The sequence below is a fragment of the Morchella importuna genome (genome assembly GCF_003444635.1).
Source record: "Morchella importuna strain M04M26 chromosome Unknown Morimp01GS014, whole genome shotgun sequence".
Taxonomy (NCBI): Eukaryota; Fungi; Ascomycota; class Pezizomycetes; order Pezizales; family Morchellaceae; genus Morchella; species Morchella importuna.
Window position 1 is genome coordinate 490,288 of NW_025763411.1, and position 21,070 is coordinate 511,357.

At 44.0% G+C, this 21,070-nt stretch overlaps 3 protein-coding genes across 3 annotated transcripts; all 3 read left to right on the forward strand.

Moving 5' to 3' along the window:
- Positions 1–678: 678 nt before the first annotated feature.
- On the forward strand, positions 679–3,309 carry LAJ45_05311 (uncharacterized protein; the record flags this gene model as incomplete). Its single annotated transcript, XM_046114882.1, has 5 exons — positions 679–1,074; positions 1,162–1,605; positions 1,682–2,130; positions 2,186–2,536; positions 2,691–3,309. The coding sequence occupies 5 exons, from the start codon at positions 679–681 to the stop codon at positions 3,307–3,309; spliced, it is 2,259 nt and encodes a 752-aa protein (XP_045971919.1).
- A 7,971-nt stretch (positions 3,310–11,280) lies between these two features.
- LAJ45_05312 (uncharacterized protein) lies at positions 11,281–12,084 on the forward strand (the record flags this gene model as incomplete). Its single annotated transcript, XM_046114883.1, has 1 exon — positions 11,281–12,084. The coding sequence occupies one exon, from the start codon at positions 11,281–11,283 to the stop codon at positions 12,082–12,084; it is 804 nt and encodes a 267-aa protein (XP_045971920.1).
- A 6,647-nt stretch (positions 12,085–18,731) lies between these two features.
- Positions 18,732–19,867, forward strand: LAJ45_05313 (uncharacterized protein; the record flags this gene model as incomplete). Its single annotated transcript, XM_046114884.1, has 5 exons — positions 18,732–18,787; positions 18,858–19,071; positions 19,142–19,514; positions 19,575–19,781; positions 19,839–19,867. The coding sequence occupies 5 exons, from the start codon at positions 18,732–18,734 to the stop codon at positions 19,865–19,867; spliced, it is 879 nt and encodes a 292-aa protein (XP_045971921.1).
- Positions 19,868–21,070: the final 1,203 nt, after the last annotated feature.

Below are 21,070 nucleotides of genomic sequence, written 5' to 3' on the forward strand. Positions count from 1 at the left end.
AGCTTGATACGAAGAAGAGAGATGGCTCAAGCCTGTGTAAGTACATACAGTAGATCTATATGATCTAGTATATACATGTATATTTCGAGTGAAGACTTGTAATCGGGGTATTAATTACATATTGGCACCGAAAGCACAGTGCAGCCCTTACGTACGCGTAATTTGTGAATATGGTCGTCAATATATCACAAAGCATGTAGAATATCAATCCCAGATTTCTTCCCCTAAAGTCACCCATCATTTAGATGTATGTCCTAACCCCAAAACCTCATGTAAATACTTTTTAGGTCTAGAAAAAAAAAGTATGTACATGTATGTTGATAGCCTAGCTTGACAACATTGTGATGTTACGGGAGATCACTGTCCAGGTCCAGCATCTTAGGAGGTACCGTTACTGCTAGAGTACCCGCATGGGCTAGATACTTGTAACCCACAGAAAGTTAGCGAGCACGACCACACCCTCCTAGAAAGTGGCGCCCCCCAACTTCTCTGGTCTAGGGCGTCTAAGGTCTAAGCGTCTTTACTTTGGACAGCATGACGTCTATATGGAGCCTTACAAACGAGCCAATGTCGCACACAAGACTTATGATAAGGTCGAGGAATTGGCACATACTCCAGACCTTGCAACCTTAAACAGTGCACCGTTAGAAAATAGGTTTAAAAGGCTAAAAAGACGAGATGGAACCCACCTCTAGTAACCTTGACGTTGGAGGTGACCTTCATCATCATCATCATCAGAATCAGCATCAGCATCAGCATCAGCATCAGCATCAGCATCAGAATCAGAATCAGAATCAGCAACAGCAGCAGCAACAGCATCAGCTTCAGCATCAGCAACAGCATCAGCATCAGCAACTGCAACTGCATCAGCACCAGCACCAGCACCAGCACCAGCAACGGCAACGGCAACAGCAACAGCAGCAAGAACAGCAATCTACTATGGTTCCCCGCGTTCAACTCAAAAAGGAAGACGATCAAGGAAAATCACCATCCCTCCACACCATTCAACCGGTTGCTCGTAAGCGTCGATGCGTATCGAGTGCATGTATTCCCTGTCGGAAAAGGAAATCAAAGGTATGAAATAGCTTTTATTGAGATGTCAAATGTCTATACGAGTCCGCTTGGGTAGTAAACATTACTAATGTCTGTTCCTGAAAATAGTGTGATGGCGTCTCGCCAGCATGCTCTACATGTACTGCAGTTTACCGCACAGAATGCGTCTACGATTACGAGGGAGACCACCGTCGGAAAGGAGCTTTAAAGCGAGATCTGGCAGAATTGAGTAAGGTGCATCAAGACTTAGAAACAATTGTTAAGACAATTCGTTCTGCTTCGGAGTCGGATGTGGGGGACCTTGTTAATCATCTCCGTGAGCACGGCAATTTGGCGGATATTATGATCGGTATGCCAGATGGCCCGACAGCAATTTCTTTGGAAATAGACTTAGGCCATTTGGTGGAGAAATTTCGTGTGGGTGGAGGTGGAGTAGGGTATAACGGATCTCTGGGTGATGAAAGTTCTGATCACAGAGAGATAACTAGTCAAAATGCTTCACACATTTGGACCAATGTGACGACAGATGTTAGCTTTATATCTGATCTTCTTGTGAGTTTAGCGACTAGTCCAATACTTCAAAAACACACGGCTTGGAATCCTGCTGATAGTAACCCCTTTTGTGTAGTCTTTATATTTCACTTGGAACCATCCTTATTACGTTCTCTTTTCGAAGTCTTGCTTCTTGGCCGACATGAAAAAGGGTCGAAGGAAATACTGTAGCCCTCTTCTCGTCAATGCTATTCTCGCATTGGCGTGTCACTTCTCGAATCACCCGGATGCTCGATCAGAACCGAACAATCCGAATAGTGCTGGTGATCACTTCTTCGCGGAGGCCAAGCGACTCTTAGCGTCAGAAGGGGATACTCCATGTTTGACATCTGTTCAAGCGCTGGCGCTTATGTCGCTTCATGAAGCGGGGTGTGGCCGGGATTCCAGTGGATGGATGTACTCAGGTCGGGCATTTAGAATGGGCCTAGACCTGGGATTCAACCTCTCACTGGATAATTTAGGTCTATCTCCAACTGAGATTGAAGTCCGCAAGATAACATTCTGGGGCTGTTTCACTATTGACAAGTATGCAAAATACAACTTCTTGAGATATGAGATCTTAGGCTAACGCACAGACTAGAATGTGGTCATCATTTTTGGGAAGGATTCCACAACTTCCGTCATCCATTGTTGGTGTCCACAAACCGGGAATCCTTGGCCCCCTTGAACGTGAGACGTGGGAGGCCTATGGTAGCCCTGTCCGAGCTTCCGTCGGATTAGCACAACCGGGTCGTATACAGACAGTGGCATCTCGCTTTTGCGAACTTTCGGAGATTCTTGGAGATATTTTGTCCATGTTTTTTTCGCCGCGAGAGCGTGTGACATTTATTAAGCTCAACACACTATGTTCTCGGCTGAAAAAATGGCACGGCGGGCTTCCACCGGACATGAGTGCTAGGAATGAGGCTTTGCCATCCGTTCTTGGACTTCAGTAAGTGACAGATTCCTTTTTTTTGTATTGTGCTGCAGTGAGTGTTTTTGGAAGGGTATTTCATTCTTGGCCAAGATGTGGATATACTAGCCTGCATACTTATTTTATCTATCACATTTACGCAAAAGGGGCTAGCTAACATAATTTTTTATAGCATTTATTATCATTCTACCCTACTTCTTCTTTTACGTCCTTTCTTTCATAAGGACATGCCAATAACTGGCATCTTGCCCCGCGAGATCTGTCTCCAAGCAGCCAACGATATCATAGTCCTCACCACCTTATATAGAAAATCTTACGGCCTGCGGCACACCGTCATACACATTCCACAAATTGTTTTCACGGCTTCCACGGTTCTCCTGATGAATTTTCCGTCAGTGGCTCCCCATCAAATATCCAGTCCCACTCTTACTCGCTCTTTGAAAGATTTGCAAGAGCTTTCTGAGACATGGTATTGGTGTAACCTTACCTTACGGCACCTTTCAGCTGAGGCCGAAAAACGGGGAGTTGACTTAGGGCTACATTGGGATATGATTCATCCAGTCCATATGGTTTCTAGGACTTTGCATGTCCAAAATCGGAACATGGGTGGTGGGCACGCATTTGCTCAAGAGCACTATTTTTCGCCGAATTCCCAGAACTCTGCGCAACTCAATAGCCATGGAGGGTCTGCATGGATCAACGAGGAGGACGGGGTGCAAGGTTTTGTTGACTCGCTGATTAGTTTTCCTAGTGCCATGGATGACTGGAGTTGTATGGGTCCTAATCCGTAAGGCTCGTACTGGCTGTCTAGCAAATCTTATCTCCTAGGAATAGGTAACCATTATTTCCATTGGCGGTAATAAGAGGATCTCAAATCGGGGATAAAGGGCTTCCATCCGGTTTAAGTCCCATCATTTTGTAAATAATTATTTTCTGTGATGATGGTGATGGTTGCGGTGGTGGTGTAATGGGGTGTTTTTGTTTTTGTTTTATGGTGAATCGGGATGTGGCCTATCTTCATTATTGTACAACTCTCTTCGGTGTTGTGTATATATATATATTGGTTGATTATACTTGCCGCTGGGACAAGTTCTATGGGTCTGTTGATGTGGATATTGTGACAGGGCCATAACGTAAATTGGGAGTAGAAACTTGTTCTCGCGAGTATTCAATTTCTTTTACGATAGGCAATGGATTTCTACCTTGCATCATTACACTTGTTGCATTGTGTATATTTTATGTTCAGATCTGAATTAACATTCGAATTTGGATGTATTGGGCCGTACTTGTTAAAGCGACAGGGAGATTAAACTGGGAAACTTATAATTGTATCAGTTTATGAAATACTTGGAACTTACGTACAGCCGCATTCGAAAAGTACTGGCACCCTACTATATTGAGTCGTTCATGAATTGTGGCCCACCAACAACCATGGCACTCGCGCATACTCAACTTATTGATAGGTATGACCGCAATAGAAAAGCAGAAAGGACTGCCTCGTGAGTTTGGCTCGGAGGTGCCAATACTTTTCAAATGCGGCTGTACGTACATGTATGTATATTGGGGGTTAAATATCACTAGCGCTAAATTACCCGAGCCTGGATTTGAATGGACGGGGTGGTTGTTTTGGCCGAGATATCCGCTCATATAGTTTCCAAAGCGGTTAGTCGAACTAGCTCGATTGAGCTCACTAATTCATCCAGAGAGAAAGCTATGAATTCTCTAAATGCAGTCAAATGGTAATAGTGGGCGACTTCCCGTGAAAATTTGGAAGGCGTTTAGGAAATAGATTTTTGAATCTGGATGCGAATGCCTTCCCATGGCGAACAATATTTTCTAGATTTTTAAGTACTGCTTTGGTTTAGTGCGTAGCATCAGGACCCACCTAGAACCTTAACCAATCATATTTCGCCCGTTCAAATTTTAAAGATTTAGGAATTTGAACGTACCCCCCTCCCCCCATTCAGATTCTGAATCTGGAACGTTGCCATCCAAATTTTATCTCCAAACCGCCTCTAAACGTCCACGGGAAGTCGTCCAATAAGAGTAGTACTATTTCAAATTTCGAATTCCGAATTTCTCACACAACTCGACTAGATTAGTATATAACGAGTTGCAGGCTATTTTCGTAAACTAAAAATTGCGTTAATATTGAGGGTACATGTAGTTAAAAACACGTATGGGCATTGCACTTTGCTTATCAGCGTGCAACCAAGAAAGGGGTGATAAATACTACGTATTCAACCGACTGAAGTACCTGCACACGTTGCAATTAGTACATGTACAGCGGTGGGTAATAAGTCATCGGACGACCTAGCCACAATTTTGCCTGCAAACGCGTATTTTGATGGCGTTCCGTCTGATGACTTATTACCCACCGCTGTACATGTAGTTAACATACCTACTTGCCGGATTTTTTTCTGTGTCCAGCGAACCTATTCTTCCTGATACGGAAGAGTCGCAACGACTTTATCTCACCAAATATCTATCAAATTCACGAAGTTTTAGGGCCGTTGCTTCGTAGCACTCCCATATTTCCGGATGAGGAAGAAACAGCTGGACACAGAAAAAAATCTGGCAAGTACATATAATCCAGCGAGTGATATTCCATGCTTCAAAGTCTCGGTCTATTTTTTTTTTTTTTTTTTTTGTTTAATTCATTAATTGCATGCAACTTTACAAAGTCTCGGTCTAGATAACATGGTAGGCCTTAATTATCACCCCGTATCCGTAACAATCTATGTATCTAGAATTTAATGAATTAGAAGATACGTATTTCTCTGTTCGTGGCACCAAATACTTCGTCATAGATCACATGGGCCCTGAATTTGGCCTCAACTTGTCAACTAGATCGGACGGATCGGGCACTTGCCTTTTACAGTTACAGCTATAATGAGCAGAAATTCCCAGGTCTAGATATCGATAAGATCCGGACCGCTAAATGAGACCGACCCCCTCTCTGTTTTACACCACGTTCTGCGGCGCCCGAATATCGTGATGTTGAGAAAATGTGCGACTGTTGGTAAAGCGCATATATTTACTAAGTGCCATTTCTCACAATTGAAATTGGTAGTCCCCCTCCACAGCCAGTTAGTCACAGAATTAAGGAAGGTGTGATTGGAATAGCTCTGGAGTTCAAACAATTTCTCATGTTACCTGTGATATATGATGACGGGGTATGAAAAGTTCAAGCTGCAACAATAGGATGATGACTACTATGGTGTCCGGTAACTGTATTTGGTATCCTTTTGACGTGCCTAGAAAGCAACCCACCCAAAGTTGGCACTTGTGGATGCCGCTTTAAGCTTTGGAGGGTGGCCAAGTGTCCACCATTAGAATTGACGATTAGTAAGTGGGCTCTAACCTCGCAATATTCATATCTCAATTTTGCAGAATGGAGAGTTAGTAAACTCTCTTTTTCGAAAAACCCTCTGAGTAACTATAATTTCGTTGGCGTACTGGTAGGATAGATTGAGGGCATGGGGCTATAGCTATCTTTAGCCTAGTTGATATCGATCGGGAACGTTCAACCATGTAGTCATTGCATCGTTTCTCCGCATTCGCCTTCGTCAATATTGGAGAAGTTATTAGAGAATCATATTATATATTTCAACCATTTCCATATGTGCTGGGGGTTAGTGCGTACGTAGCGTTCCAATGCTCCTTCCCTTGATTACTGCATAATGAATCAGAGACTGATCAATGATGCAGGTATGGTTAAAGCAACTCTAAAAGCCTAACTAGTGTGGTCCATGAGGCTGCTTGAGGCAAGTAGAGGCAAGTGACTCGTAATATGGTCCATATCTTTACTTGCTCGTGCAAAGAGGGGCGATGCCTCGAGGTATTCGAGTTGGCTCGAGGCAGGTAATTAAATTACTATATTTAGATCTGTCAGAATTGCATTTTATTGTACTGGTTTCCAGCAGGCTGGCTAGGCCCCGAATGTTTCTACTCTTCTTTGAAGTCTAAGTATGTACCTTGCGACTACTTGAATTATAATTATGGATTATAGATATATATTAACTTTTTCTGCAATAATTGCGGGGTACCCGATATTGGGGTGCCTTCGGCACCCGTACCCCCATCCTCCCTCCGGGATCCCCTTCGCTCTCGAGATCTCCTAGTAAAAGGGACTGACTTCGAGATTTATATGTGCCAAGGAATGCCCGCTAGAGACCACGCCGTAAAATGCTCCTAGGCTGTGATGGATTTGATTGATCTCAGAGTGAACTAAACTTAGATAGGCAACTTTGTACCATTCCACCCGCAACCCCCTCTGTCTCCGATATTCGGGGCAATACTGGCATGCAATGTAGCTATCCCTTACACGGTCAGTCCGGATCGAAATGATAAAATTAACCGCATAAGGCAGTTGTGCTGTGCTGAACGCCGTGAACATTTATTCTCCCATTGAGTTGATTGTCACACGCTAAAAGGATGTACTAAGTCTATGACTGAAATGAACAGTGCCGGAGTTTAGCAGAGCATACTTAACAATTGAGGTTAATTTTGTCATTTTGATTTGGACTGACCGTGTAATGGCTATCATAGGGAATATTTCCAATGTTCCTATAGCTATCGAAAATGCAAACCTACTGATGATTACCTAAGCCTCGAGCAGTTCAAGAGGGTTTGCCTCGTCGACCCCCATGCCTTAAGCTCTCTCAAGGCCTCGAGCGTCAATGCGTCGTTGACCACAATAACCCTAACTTTCCGCAGTGAGATGTTAATAACATCTTATCGTGTATCGTACAGATTTCTTTGTTCCTTTATCCTTGATGTTCTATGTAGTTTAACAATTAGATATCTATCTGCCATGGCCTGAAGTCTAGGGAGAGATATTATGGCGGGTGTTGTTACGTCTACGTCGCTCAGAGGAGTTAGTCATGCCCACGCGTATACGAAAGATAAGATAGATGTTTCTTAGTATTTCTACTCGTTTCTGTGACACCACCGCGACGAGTTTAATTTATGATTGATAACATTTGTTTTTCGCATGAATTTGGACCCACTTTGTAGTCGTAATCGACATCGAGAGCCTCAGGGTCCCTAAAATTTGACTAGACACCCTCTGTGTCGTAAAACTGGCGAGAAAACGGCATAATGCCGCGCAAAGCCAGCTAGTCGCTGTTTCTCTTGCAATTGATAGTGAGCAATAAAATTGTTTCTGTAATGTAAAGAAAAGGTTTTCTAAACCTTCGTGCTACACCGCACTGCCTCAAAGTTGATTGATATGTCAAGCGTAGAGATCAGGCTCTTAATACCTAAGGCGATGACAACGAGCTAAGTATTATATCATGATCAAGGTATTTTACGTCTCCTTCTCTGGGAATTAGTAATTGAGGGCTTAAGCCATGCATATGAAATCCCATGATACTGATAATGATTACAATAAAAAGGATATCAGCAGAGCACGGCTGTATAAGATGTTACACAATAGTTTGTCCTTTCGGTTTCTCTACAGGAATATGTATTTAGCGAAATTGTAGCCTAGTATTGTAACTTTCCTCGTGATTAAGGCATACGTAGATTTCAAGAAGCTGACTGAGAATCATTGATGAAAATTTTGCTTCTGATAACAATCTTAGATCGGCGAGGCGGTATATACCAATTAGGTCCCAATAAGGCACCAAAATCGCCAGGGCTGAAGTGGCTGACGCAACTGGAACTACAATGAAACATTGAATAAGGGAGTCAAGTGTGGTGTGTGATATTTTGTTGCATTGGTGATCATTGACATCAACAAGATGAATGTGCCTTCTGGTTAAGCGCCCTTTTGATTAGGGAAATTGACTGGGGGCCCTAATATTGGTATGGATTTGGGGACATCATAATATTTGGGGAGCATAATCTGGGGTATACTTTAATAATTACGCAGAATTCCTAACCTGTAACACTCAAATTAGGCCACGGGTAAATACATGCAGTATCATGTGGTACATACATACATCTAAGTTTTGTGCCCAGCACTCTACCGAATTTCAGCCGCGCCTTGATACGCCACAAGCAGCGGCGCGTGTTTCGAAACAAAACCCCTTGCCTTATAACCTAATAAAACAAGTCATATTTGTCCGTGGAGACCCTCGCTGCAGCCATTAAAACCCCCATTTTAGGAAAATTAGGGACCACATCTGTAACCTAATTTAGAGCAGGGGTTAAGGTTCCAAGTCGTTATGCCCCAATCAGAAAATACTTCTACGCGTTTAAAGGCGTGTATGATATATTACGGTTAAGATAGTGTTTATACTTTATTGGTGTCTAATTGTAGAGCGCTAGTATACCTGTACTAACGCGCGATGAGGTCTGGGACTGCTTGAATGGAGTTATTAGTAGGCACTAATCAGTATTTCATTTGTATGCCGATATTTTTCGTGCCAATTTTAGAAGTATTAGTCATAAACATTCACCGAGCGGAATTTCCGGGGTATCTTGAGCTGAACTTTAATTCGTGGTAAAGCCAAGGCGCAGGGTTCTTTCACCTTTTTCGGTAGCTCCTGCTCGGCCGCTTGTGCTTCTAGAAAATGGCGCCATCCAAATAGAACAATAAAACAAGATATTTGGGCTTTCGGGCTTTCGTGTGTGTAGGAGAAGGAAAATAATTAGCAAATTCCAGTTCGGTATATGTTTTCAAAGCCGGTGGGTGGTACGTACACGTAAGTGCATCCATCCTACACTGGCTGAGCATGAGCCAGAGCGAAGGAGAGGTCATTATTCCTTATTGTGCTTTTGCTCTAGACCGTCAATATTAACTCAATTATAGACGGAGAGTAACGGGACATATGTGCATCCAAGCTGAACGAAGAAAAGAAAGAAAGCTCGTGGCTCACCATGTATGTACTGTATTGACGGGCACTGGGTGTTGAACAAACCAAAAAAGAGACAGCCAAGCCAAGTTTCGCCTGCAATCCGTCAACACCCAGTGTCCGCCAATACCTCGTGAACGACAGTACAGCGGTGGGTAATAAGTCATCGGACGACCTAGCCACAATTTTGCCTGCAAACGCGTATTTTGGTGGCGTTCCGTCTGATGACTTATTACCCACCGCTGTACTGTAATCGTATAATCGTCATTGATCCATGACAATATCGTAGTGTCTAAGTGTCATACGTCAAATTAAACTTTGACTGCGCGAATAGGCGCAAGCCTCCTCACTCAATCCTCTGCCATTCTCTATACCGCATATTCATCCTGGCGTGTATCTAGTTCTGCCGACGCAGGTACATACAGCGCCGGACAGTCAAAATCAACCCTCATGTTCTTTTCAAGCCAGAAACTAGTCCTAATCGGGTAATATGATCATCTAATTATCCCAATATGGTAAGAATTATCCCAAATTAATGTGGCCGCCTTGGCATAAAGCTATTAAAGTTATTATTTCACACCTATGTTTTTTTCGGGCAGATTGCACCAAATGTTTGAGAGGTCATAGTGCAGCCAGTTCTTAATTATTTTAAATCCCCTTTTATGGGGATGTTTACAACCATGATTAGACCCATTTTACAAAAGAACATTATTTCTGGACAAGTGTTGCGTTGTTGAAAGTCGATGGGGTGAAGGGGAGTCGGTGGTTGCTCTGGCCGGCTGGTTTTGGCTGTCCGACACCGTACATCCAGGGGATGAGAGTCTGAAGGGGCTGACGAGCCATATCCAATCGTCATACCAAGCTTCGTACGTGTTACACTAGCCCTTACCTGGACTAAGCCTCTTCCACCTGATCTACGAGCCACGTTCGGCAGGGTCGCAGGGGCAAAAAAGACTGTTCCTTCCTCTCTTTGAACTATTTAGCACAGCCTCATGCTCCCTGACCTCGCATTATCCAGCCAGTCAATGTGCTTCAACAGTCATAGCCATGATCCATTCTCCAAGCGAGACCTGTCGGGATCCGTGGAGCAGCAACTCCTGCATGCAATATCCTGGGGAAAAACCGAATTCCTCGTGCATCTTGGATTTGTGCAGATGAGGACGGTCCCAGGAAACGGGATAAGATATTGTACCTACATCCACACTACATGTAGAGTAGGACAGAGCGAAACAGAAAGCCTAGCCTCTTCTTGGTTGCATGGAGATCTGACACCGGGTGCAGGTGTTAATGCATCATCTTTTGATCAGGGTACTTGCGACTCAGTGACTCAAAACGTCTGTCTTGCTAATCCACGAGACCTGCATACCCCTTCACGCGGTGACATTGTGCGAAAAGTTCGCAATATCCAGCTGGCCTCAGAATTGGCCTTATGAGCCCCTAATTATGGTGATGGCGAATCGTGTTTGCTGAAACAGACGTATTCCCCTGTTTTGACGGTTTATGCGGTTGGTTACCTGATTTTCAGTTGTCGTGGGGTTGCAAGCATCGATTTGATTGTGGCAGGACGGCGCGCATAGCCTGCCAGGGTGTAGCGCGCAACGCCAACTACACCACCGATACTACAGGGTACAATTATCTATAAAGACAGATCTTCGTACATGATGATCACCCGTCATTCAAAATTCAAAATACCAGCATACGTACCTACAATTACATATATCAGAGTCTGACTCCTTCGAAACTTCTACAACCAAGTCTTCCCAATCACAAGACCATCACTCGCACCTAGCCGCCTTGAGAACCACAAGACTTCTATCAAGACCACCATCTATCTACCTAGCCCAGACATCGATATATATATAAGGCCTTTGGATCTCCCACTTATTCTTCTTGTCAACAATCTCCACTCATTCAGTTCGCTCATCCAATCCACACGTCTTAATCACAACTAAATTCACAATGCCGTCGCTCGCTATGCGCGAATCTTTGACCATTGAGGACAGAAGCAATATGATTACAGTCCGTGAGAGACGCCGTTACTCTACTTCTGCTGCTTATACTACAGCCAAAGTCCATATTAATGTCCTACCCCCTCCTCCTCCACCAAAGGAGATTCGCTGGGTTCAACCCTATATGCCTCCAGTGGTGATCCAATGTCCTCCGGTGGTCCAACCTACCCCTGCTCCTCTCTACAACATCGAAGCTACTTCTGAGGAGATTGCAGACCGTATTTACGCTGAGAACACCGAGAGGAACAAGCGTATCTCCCTTGAGGCCCGTCTTGAGGATGAGAAAACTCGTCGCCTCGAACTGGAACAGGAAGTGGAGATAGAGAAGGCAAGGCGAGATGTGGAGGAGGCAAAGCGAGGTGTGGAGGAGGCAAAACGGAAGGTAGAAGAGGCACATAGAGAGACAGAAAAGATCTATCTCCGTGAGAGAGAAGAAAGGGCCCGTCGCCGGGTCGCCGACGAGTACACTTATCAGTCTAAGTCTCTTGGAAGTAGCCCTAGGACCAGCGGTGAGAGCTTGTGGTCGGCGGTTGCTGTTACTTCCACTTCGTCTCATGGGGGACTAGTTGTTCACGATCACCGTCATGGCCATGGCCATCACCACCACCACCATCACGGCCACCGCAGTCACTCCGAATCAAGAGACCATAGGTGTACCAGGTGCGGGGACACAGACCATAGATCTCGGGACTGCCGAGTCGATACCATATACATACCCCAGAACAGGGTACGACACATTACTTATCGTTCATAGATGTGTCCCGGGGCCCGGGGGAGGAATTGAGATTGGCAGAGGGAGGAATGGAGAAAACAAACCGAGTCAACCATACGCGTAACGCCATACCAGCCGACCAGCTTCACCAATAATTACAGATAAGCACGTTTTTTGGGATATTCCCTTGCATCAGATCTATCCTTGGTGTAGACCAACGACAACTCGGGTGGAGTCAGAAATAGGCTTGCTTCTCTTGAGGGGAAGTTGACTCATGAGCCAAACCCTGTCAAAGCACCGATTGTTCGACAACGAACCCAGGTTCACTACTCAAATCTTAGACATGTTGTAGCTTTTAATTTCGTTTTCGTTTTATCTTTTATTAATTTGGTATCTCTTGGTTGTGGCTTATTATTTGGGGTTCTCGATGCGGCGACGTTTGTGGCAGATGTTTTGTGGCTTTTTGTTTTATTGTCGGTTTTGTTTTATTTTCTTTTTATATTTTATATTTTATAATTCTCTGTTCTTTTTATTTGGACTTTTGATGGTTGGGATTTTATTTTTGCCTCTTTTTGCGGTGTTAGTTTTATCGTGATTGATGCGTGCATTTTGGGTTTATTCTTATTGTTCTCATGATTACATGTATGTTCGAGTTGAAAGCAGAAGATTTTCTGGTTTATTTCTTTCTCTCTATTTCTAGGGTTATTGGGTTTATTGCATGCATGATTTGTATTTAGATGATGTTGGATGCATGTATTTAGTACATGTACATATGAACGCCTAAGGCGATCTTTTGCGGCTCTTCGATCACTGTAGCACCTGTTTCGCGTTTTATGTACTCGTGATGCGCTTGTGGTAGCTCACCATCCGCTTACGCCAGGCTGCACGGTCATCCATCCCAAAGAGGGTCATTATCTCTCCGTCTGTACCCATGATAAGGTCCCGAGTGCCCCTTTCGGGATTAATATGGGATGTTGATAGAAAATATCACCGCACATGTTTGTCGCAAGAGTCACCTCTACTCCTGCCCTAAAAAGGGAAGCGGGACAACCAGAATGTAGGCTTAGGCAGCCACAGCCCTAATCGCAATATTCTATTACAACTCTTTACCCGACTGGGTTTAGGGCTTGCCAAGATTTACGAGTGATAAGTCGTGACCTCAGCGGAAACTTTCACCGGAGGTGACGGCAGAGACCTGGGGTGGTGGCGCGGGTGTTGAAGGTATACGTAGACAAATGCTACTGAAAATTAGGGAAAGGAGGGGTGATTCTGATATCATCTGATGGTATTTTTTTTTTAAAAAAAAAATCTTTTTCGTGCACGAGGCCCCGAAGTTTGAGTATGGTGGTGGTGGTGGTGGTGGTGGTGGTGTATGGGTCATATGCGCGTCCTGCAGTGGTCAGAACCATAAATTGGCTTAAGTAAACTAAGTTAGAATGATATGAAGAAGACGTATATAGCCACTATAGATTACTGTGGACCCTTTTTACCAGTTACCAAATAGGACGTCGGAACGGCGACTAGACGAAACCCGGTCGTGTATAATATCTCAGGCCTGTACGACCAATATGGCTGCTTTCGAATCGATACAAGTGGGGCGGCGGCCAAGACTTGTGGGTACTAGAAGTTACTACCGGCCGGAACCAAAGGTCAGATCACTTGTGGAAAGGCGGCGGTGTTGGTGATGAGTAGATGATGTTATTTTTCCTCTTGTAGGAATCTGAGCTGGAATTAAGGGAGTGCGTACTGACCGGCAAAAAGGGATGTAGCTAGAGGCATAAAATATGAATGAAAAAGCTCAAGGTGTTAGGCCTGGGCTGCTGCAACCCTTGGCCGACGCGACCAAATGATGTAGTAGACGTGTAGGTACGTACAGTGAGATTCGGCTCAACCGACGGGGTAAGAGATGTGCGCATCGGGATGGGACTTAGGGCAATGTAGATTATTCTAGAGTGTTTGCGGCCGGATTCTAAAAGCTATACGTACTACCGCATGTGGCTAGAGCTATATCGATTACTGTCGGAATGCCTTGCCCAGGTGTTTGTGATGTGAGATACGGCTACAGGACACCGAATACACTATCCAGGCCAGCAAATTCGGTATCAGCTAACCAGTAAATCCCACAGCCCAAAATCTAGTGGCAAAATAATAGTATGACCTACATCGAACTGTATTCAAACAACTCTCTGGCACCCAGGAATCAGGTATGACGTGCTCACTTGGATATTTTTTGATGAATTCGAGGGCTAAGATTATTACTGTGCGTCTAGATCTATAGTCAGCGGAGAATACTCTTTAAGTTCAGAAGAGGCGAAGCTTCGAAATGGGCTGACGTTCTATTCAGTACTTTACGCCTCTAAAGAACACTGCTATCGTGAGTCACAAAGGGTAAACCCCTATTAGGACTTATGGTGATAATTAATATGGTGTCAAGTACTCGGTTATGAACTCATGCACTTCGAACTGATGAAAAATCGTAACTGTCACCTATAACACCCGAACTGAGCTAATGATATTAGTCTTCGAAGCTTCTTTAGTCTAATATGTATTGTAAAAGCTCCATAGCGAAACCGTTTGCGCTTACCCGGCTTGCTACTCCATACTTGCATGGCAACGGGTCCACCCCACAAAATATGTACTTGAATGGTTTAACAGCATTATAGAGAGGGAGGTGGAGGGGGCCGAAGGCCCCATAAGTGCAGAGAGAGAGGGAAAAAAATGGTGGCCCGAAGAGTACCCAGTTACATAAAACCAGCGGGGTTTAAAGACCTCATGAAGTTGAACTACAAAATAATAATACGGGAGCTGGCGGGAGTGAAACTGGCAGATCTAGAGGAACGTTCGAACTGGCAGCCAACTGGGGATATCAAAAGTAACAACTCGCGGTCGCGAGGTGGATGGACCCCCTAGTAATGGGTACTAGAAACTGACTCTAAGAGCTATATTGTCTGTGCTGGGAGTCTATGCAGAATTATCTGGCTTACGCATGTATTTCTGGGTACTTCATACACGTGTACATATACTACCACAAGGCTGATATACATGACCATATGGTTCTTAAGAGGAATTCGAAGCCTTTTCAGGCATGCATAAGTACCAGCGCTCAAACTGTGGGAAATACACAAGATGTACTTTGATGGGGGCCCGGTATATGGACGCCTAAACCCACTTCTGATAAAGCAGCTGAATAATCATGCGCAAGTTCAGGATCACAGGCGAGGTGGGACATAATTGTCTTGGCATACGCCGACGCGGTATGGCAACAAGCCTAGAAGCTTCACAGCTTTGGATGTTTGAATAATCTGTAAAATAAACCCAGTTATGAATGTTAGCTGAGATCACGTAATTCCTTCCGAGTAGTATGATTCGGTAATGGCTTATGATCATAGGTTATCACTCGCCGGGCATTCCATCCCATGCATCTGAACCAGCATGTACGGGTTAGCATCGGAGATTTGGGGGGGGAAGATGAGGCTCGACCAGATGGGTGCATAGCTAGCTAGATTACCGAAAAATCTAGAAGGTATATTCTGACGTAGATTCCAGAGATGCGTCGCTAGTGGGGGGGCAGTCGAGTCCCTGCGCACATACTTGTTTCAAAGTTCCCTGCCCCTGGCCGTGCGAAAAAAACCGGGGGGGGGTGAAACGATAAGGCATATCTGCCTATCGAGACAGATTTGCATTCGCATAAAGATTAGGTCTCTTCTCGCGGGTAGGCATAAGGGTTAATACCAATCACTGCAGGTGATTGGATGGGTGCAGGTTTAGTACAATGCGAACCGGACTGGTGCGCCTTATTCAAGAAATTCTGGGCTGGTCAATCTTTTCGGTAGCCGTTCAATCAACGGGGCGCCCTCCGATTTAAACCTTCATCTTGTTCGCTGGTGGAAGGTCTTCGTGCTGCGCACCAACGCCGTTTTCGGGGTAATCGTTGTAAGGATGTCTCCACATAGCAGACACTTTACTCTTTGGGAAGTGAAGAATATGCACAAATTAGATGTTAACATTGTCCATGTAGGCCCGGGGGGGGAAGGGTTCCATTAGGTCATATCTATCCAATCAAACATGATATAAAGTGAGAGTTAGACTCAGTGTTCGAAGCTTGACCCTGATTGGCTGAATGGACAAGGATTAGGGCAAAGTAGATTGGTAGGAAACAGAAACAGTATATTTTACGGTCACATGATATCTCGAAATGGTCCATTCGTGACATCAGAAGGTGATATTGGTGATTCAAAATGAGCAGAAGAGTTTCCAGTTTGGTTAAGAATGTTCGCCAGACGGAAACGGTCAGAATGTCGGAGCGCACTCGCTAGCGGACAGGATATCCTGGAAACAAGTAGTAGAGCATCCTTAGACAGGATGAATTGAAATGTGCTGCAGCTAGTTGCGCGTGCCCCAAACAATGTCGCAAATGTATAAAAGTACATGTAGTTGATTGTATGGTATGTAGGTATGGCTGAGATGACCTAGATACCACTATATGTACATAAGTAGTACTAGTTCTGACTCGGGCTCGATGTACCAATGACTTTTGTGACCGTTGAAAAAATGTGAGCGTCTTTGGGCTTGAGAGAATGTAACAGCGGTCTCACTTATTAGCCCATTTACGTTACGCTTATCTAACAGCAACTTAGTGGCTGGGAGATCTTGCTCGCTAAGTCATGACAGCTGTACAGATGTACATACAGTCGATCCTAAGAACTGACCACAAGTGTATATTTGCCCTAATGTGGAATAAGTAAGTTTGATGTCTAGAGATTACACATTAGCCCATCCGTAAGTATTTACCATTTATAATTTATTTTCCACCTCGATCTTTCCATCCACCTATTTACCCTATTTGATGTTATATCTAAATTCATAGTACGAGTACTGAACTTTACTTCGATTCATACCAGCAACGTAAATATATTCACAAGCGCTACCTGGCAATTGACTCAAGTTGGTTTCATCCCAGTTATAATTATGTCAAAGCAACTGCGCTAATCTCCATCACCAATTTCCTCTTGATTACTGAGTCTGGTTTATTATAGATGAGGTGCGGACTCCAAACCTTTCCGAATGAACCTAAGGTTGTTAAACGTCGACCAGATCCGATAAACCAACCATCTCGTATACAAGAGTGGGCACTTGGGAGTTGTATCAAGACAAATTTTAAAGATGCAGACGAGTTCAAAGGTGAACACATATGTTCGAAGTCGGGCACCGCCAAGGGTTATTCAATGCCTGTACGCTGGGATAAAGCCCCAAGACTTGATTCACGGAGAAGTAAATTCGAAGATTATGCTTTTTGTAACCTGGAGATACTCAGGTCGAAAGTGCGACACCTGTCTGATTTGGATTAGGAATGCTTCTATTGTGTGGCCTTGGCTTGGATGATGGTTTTCTTATAACAAGCCTGGAAAATGAAAGACTTAGAGGAAAGAACTTAGTTGTGAGGCCAAAGATAAAGAGTTTATCCCCCTGGGAGAAGGGGAGTTAGAAAGATGTTCAAGAATCTAAGAGCTTGTACGAAGTGGCTGATTGGAGTTGGAAGGACATCTAAATTCTACGCTGGATCGATGTACCTACACTGACAGGGGGCACGTGACAGTTAATATAGCTTTAAACACAGTATGTAGTTGGTGACATTCAACCTAGTCTCGTACTCAGAAGTAGACGGGTTGGGGATGAGCCTACATTCAACCTAAAACAGACGTCACTGTGCTTCGGGCCGTTCCATCACTAGTTACCTAGTTACTGCTGTAAACCACGAAATCAGAACTTAATTGAAGCTCGACCCTGCCCCGCAAGTAGCTCAGATAGGCACAATCGAGATAGAAAACCTCGTCTCTAAATTACGAGTAACATATATAGCATAAGTATCAATAAAGAAATTCAGCTAACTGGGGCATGCGTGATATACCTTGTGCTCTTGGGTTCATTCATAAAAGGGGTTTCCCGAATAACATAAGCTATATAGAGCTATTTATGTCACCCTAAAAGAGAGAAAATTAGTCTACGTAGTAGTTTGGTGTAATACGTGACTTCGGGATAGCTTCCAGATAGGATCGAGTGAGTTTCCATGCGCCAAGCCAGGCTCATTAACTATGTCTATATAGGCAGCAGCGGTGAGGATAAATTTCATAGGATTGGTAGAGTCCATGTAGCAAGAGAATTATCCTGAGCTTGCTTAACTCGCTCGAAAATAGTTATCGAAAGAATTTGGTTCATGGTCGCAGATCTTGCGCCAAGTAATGAAGAAACGTGTGATCAAAAATATTGATAGGTTTACGCAACCACAAAGATCCCTTTGTTCCTTTACCCGTACGAGTACCAAGTGAAACTGTTACTCTGAAGATAAACTAATCTCAAGTTTCAATGGACGGATTTACCCTACGCTGCAATAACCTTCGCTGTCGAGCACAACTCGACGTCAGAGCAGCGGTTACAACATGCAGGTATGTCTATCTGAACACGGTTCACACCTTATTACCTACTAATACCGAGTCTCTGTTCTCAGTCATATTTTCTGCATATCCTGTGCATCATCCCTCCAACTCACCGAGCCACCACTTAACGACCAGCGAGTGTGCCCCGCATGTGAGACAACCCTTTCTCAGCCCGACGATGCAGTCATTACAGCGTTAAATCCAAGTGATGACTACAAAACGAGTGTTCTGAGTGGTTTAAGTCCAACTATTATCATGGAGGTTTGCTCGAAAGGATTAGGATTTTGGACGTACCAGGTTACCCAGGAAGTGTTAGTTGTAGTGACTTGAATCTATATATCCTACTACTGTGATTTAGAGACTAAATTTTAGATACTACAGTGTTTACCAGGAATATCTAGCGAAATCCTTGACTGAAAGAAGTAATACACTGAGTGGGCAATTAGACAAGATAATCAGAGATGCAAACTCAGAGATAGCGAGTCTAAGGGATAAAATTGCTGCTATGACAATCGCCGAGGAGGAGCTCAGGAGGAAGAACCACGAATTGATGGAAGGCTGGCGTGAGAAAGGACGGAAATTGGCGCAAACTCAAGTACTGCTCTACTTTAATTTTTTTCATTTTTTTGGTGTGAAAACTCACAAAATGACTCTAATGTTCGCAGGAGCTATATGATAAGCTAAAACGACGGACTCTCATATCACAAGTTCGAAATGCCGCATCTGAAAATGTCAACCAGGCCATCCTCATGTCCGCCCAACAAAGCGCGTCCACACACCATCCACCTCATTTGCAGGACCTGGCAGCCGCGCACCATACCCAACAAAGACCGCAGAATAGAAGACAACGTCATGACGGGCAACCGGACTTCATTATGACTGGCGCTCGCATTGGAAATGTCAGTGGAGGCATGCAGCCGAGAAGTGCAGAAAGTAGTGTTTGCAGTGACCAAGGTGGTGGAATCAGTATGGCGCCACCCCTGCGGCAGACCCAAAGATATAAGGCTAGCAGAAGAAATGAGGGCGGGGGTTTCAATGGTAGGTCCCCACCTCTATAATCAAGGAAATTAATGGATTGACCGCCTCGCTCTTCTCCAGAGCCGGAAGGTACTCCAATGAGGAGTCAGGAGCATCGCCAACGTCTAATGCCGACCTTAGGCATGAGCAGTCAGGTAGTAAATGGCTATCAAGGCGACAATCTCTCAACTGCGCTAAGAAGATCGAAACGACCCCCTCTCGATGGAATCAGTGGAAACATGCGTGCAGGAGGAGATCTTCGCTTTGGGAGTAATCTTGGTTTAAAGGGTGCTTATCTTCGAATTCGTTCCATCTTTTTGGTGATTTGGCTAATATTCAGGAAAGGCAATCTGCAGGTGAGGGGGGAATATTAACTATTGGTCTCTCGAAAAATGTTGAAAATAAGGTTATTCATCGAATGTAACTTGCTTGTAAAGAGGGGGGGGGGGGGGGGGAACGTGGAGCTGTTACTCCAAATTCATAAAATGCTTAAAATATGATGTACACCCAGAACTACACCCTAGATAATTTTGCATTATCATACGATGTAATGTTCAACTCGCATCCACGTCAAAGTAGGCCCAAATGCTAGACACGGACCTTCCGTCTTCTAGCCGTGCGTGGGGTTGGTTACCCTTGATCTATCACATCTAACATGAGCTATAACTGGTATTTTATGATAGAGAAGGCTGGATCGATGATAATTTTCAGATATGCTAACTAACGGATAAATACTCATGTACATATATATATGTAATTATACTATAGCATGTATATCACAAGAATTGAGTTCAATAAATATTCATATAACTACGTAACATCTAGATGCAACCGTTGCAACCGCAACACTGCTTGTTATTTGTTAACTCGTTAATTTTATGCAATAGCTAACATGTTTCATCCCCAGAACTCCCCTCCAATCACAGTCAACACTCTCAAACATAAGAAACAAACAAATGTGAACTGTTCCAATACAATCCATGTATTCTATCTGGCCCGCATCGCGTGTAAAGCTGGGGTCAGATACTTTGTAGCATGTACATTTAGTGGAAGCCTTCCCGTGGATATTTTTGAAGGTTTGTAGGCGTTCAAATGTGGTCTGTAGATCCCCCCAGGGGATGTCTACAGAGTTGTTGTGAGCCGTTTCTATGCAAGATCTGTAATTTATCTTCAAGGCTTCAAGTTTGAACACCTTCAGAATATCTACGGGAAGGCTTCCAGTCTCCATATGCACATTGCGATGGATGCACTATATGAGGGCTACCTTAGTAGGAATAATGCATGTCACGAGTGGTTTAGGTTACGGTTATGAGGATAACAAACATAAAAGCCACAAAAGAGAATAATTTATTCAGCTATTAAAGATTGTATTTATGAAACTACATAGATGATTACGTCTCTTGCCAAGCTATGTATATGCTCCACAAATCAACTCCAAGTCTTCCGAAATTGAAAAATCGAGAGAAAAAAAAGAGAAACGCATGTAATTAAAGGAAGGAGACCCATGTAGATTGAAAATACAAAGGAAACTTTTTGAAATGGAAACTATTGACCATTTCATGATCAGGCATGGCAGC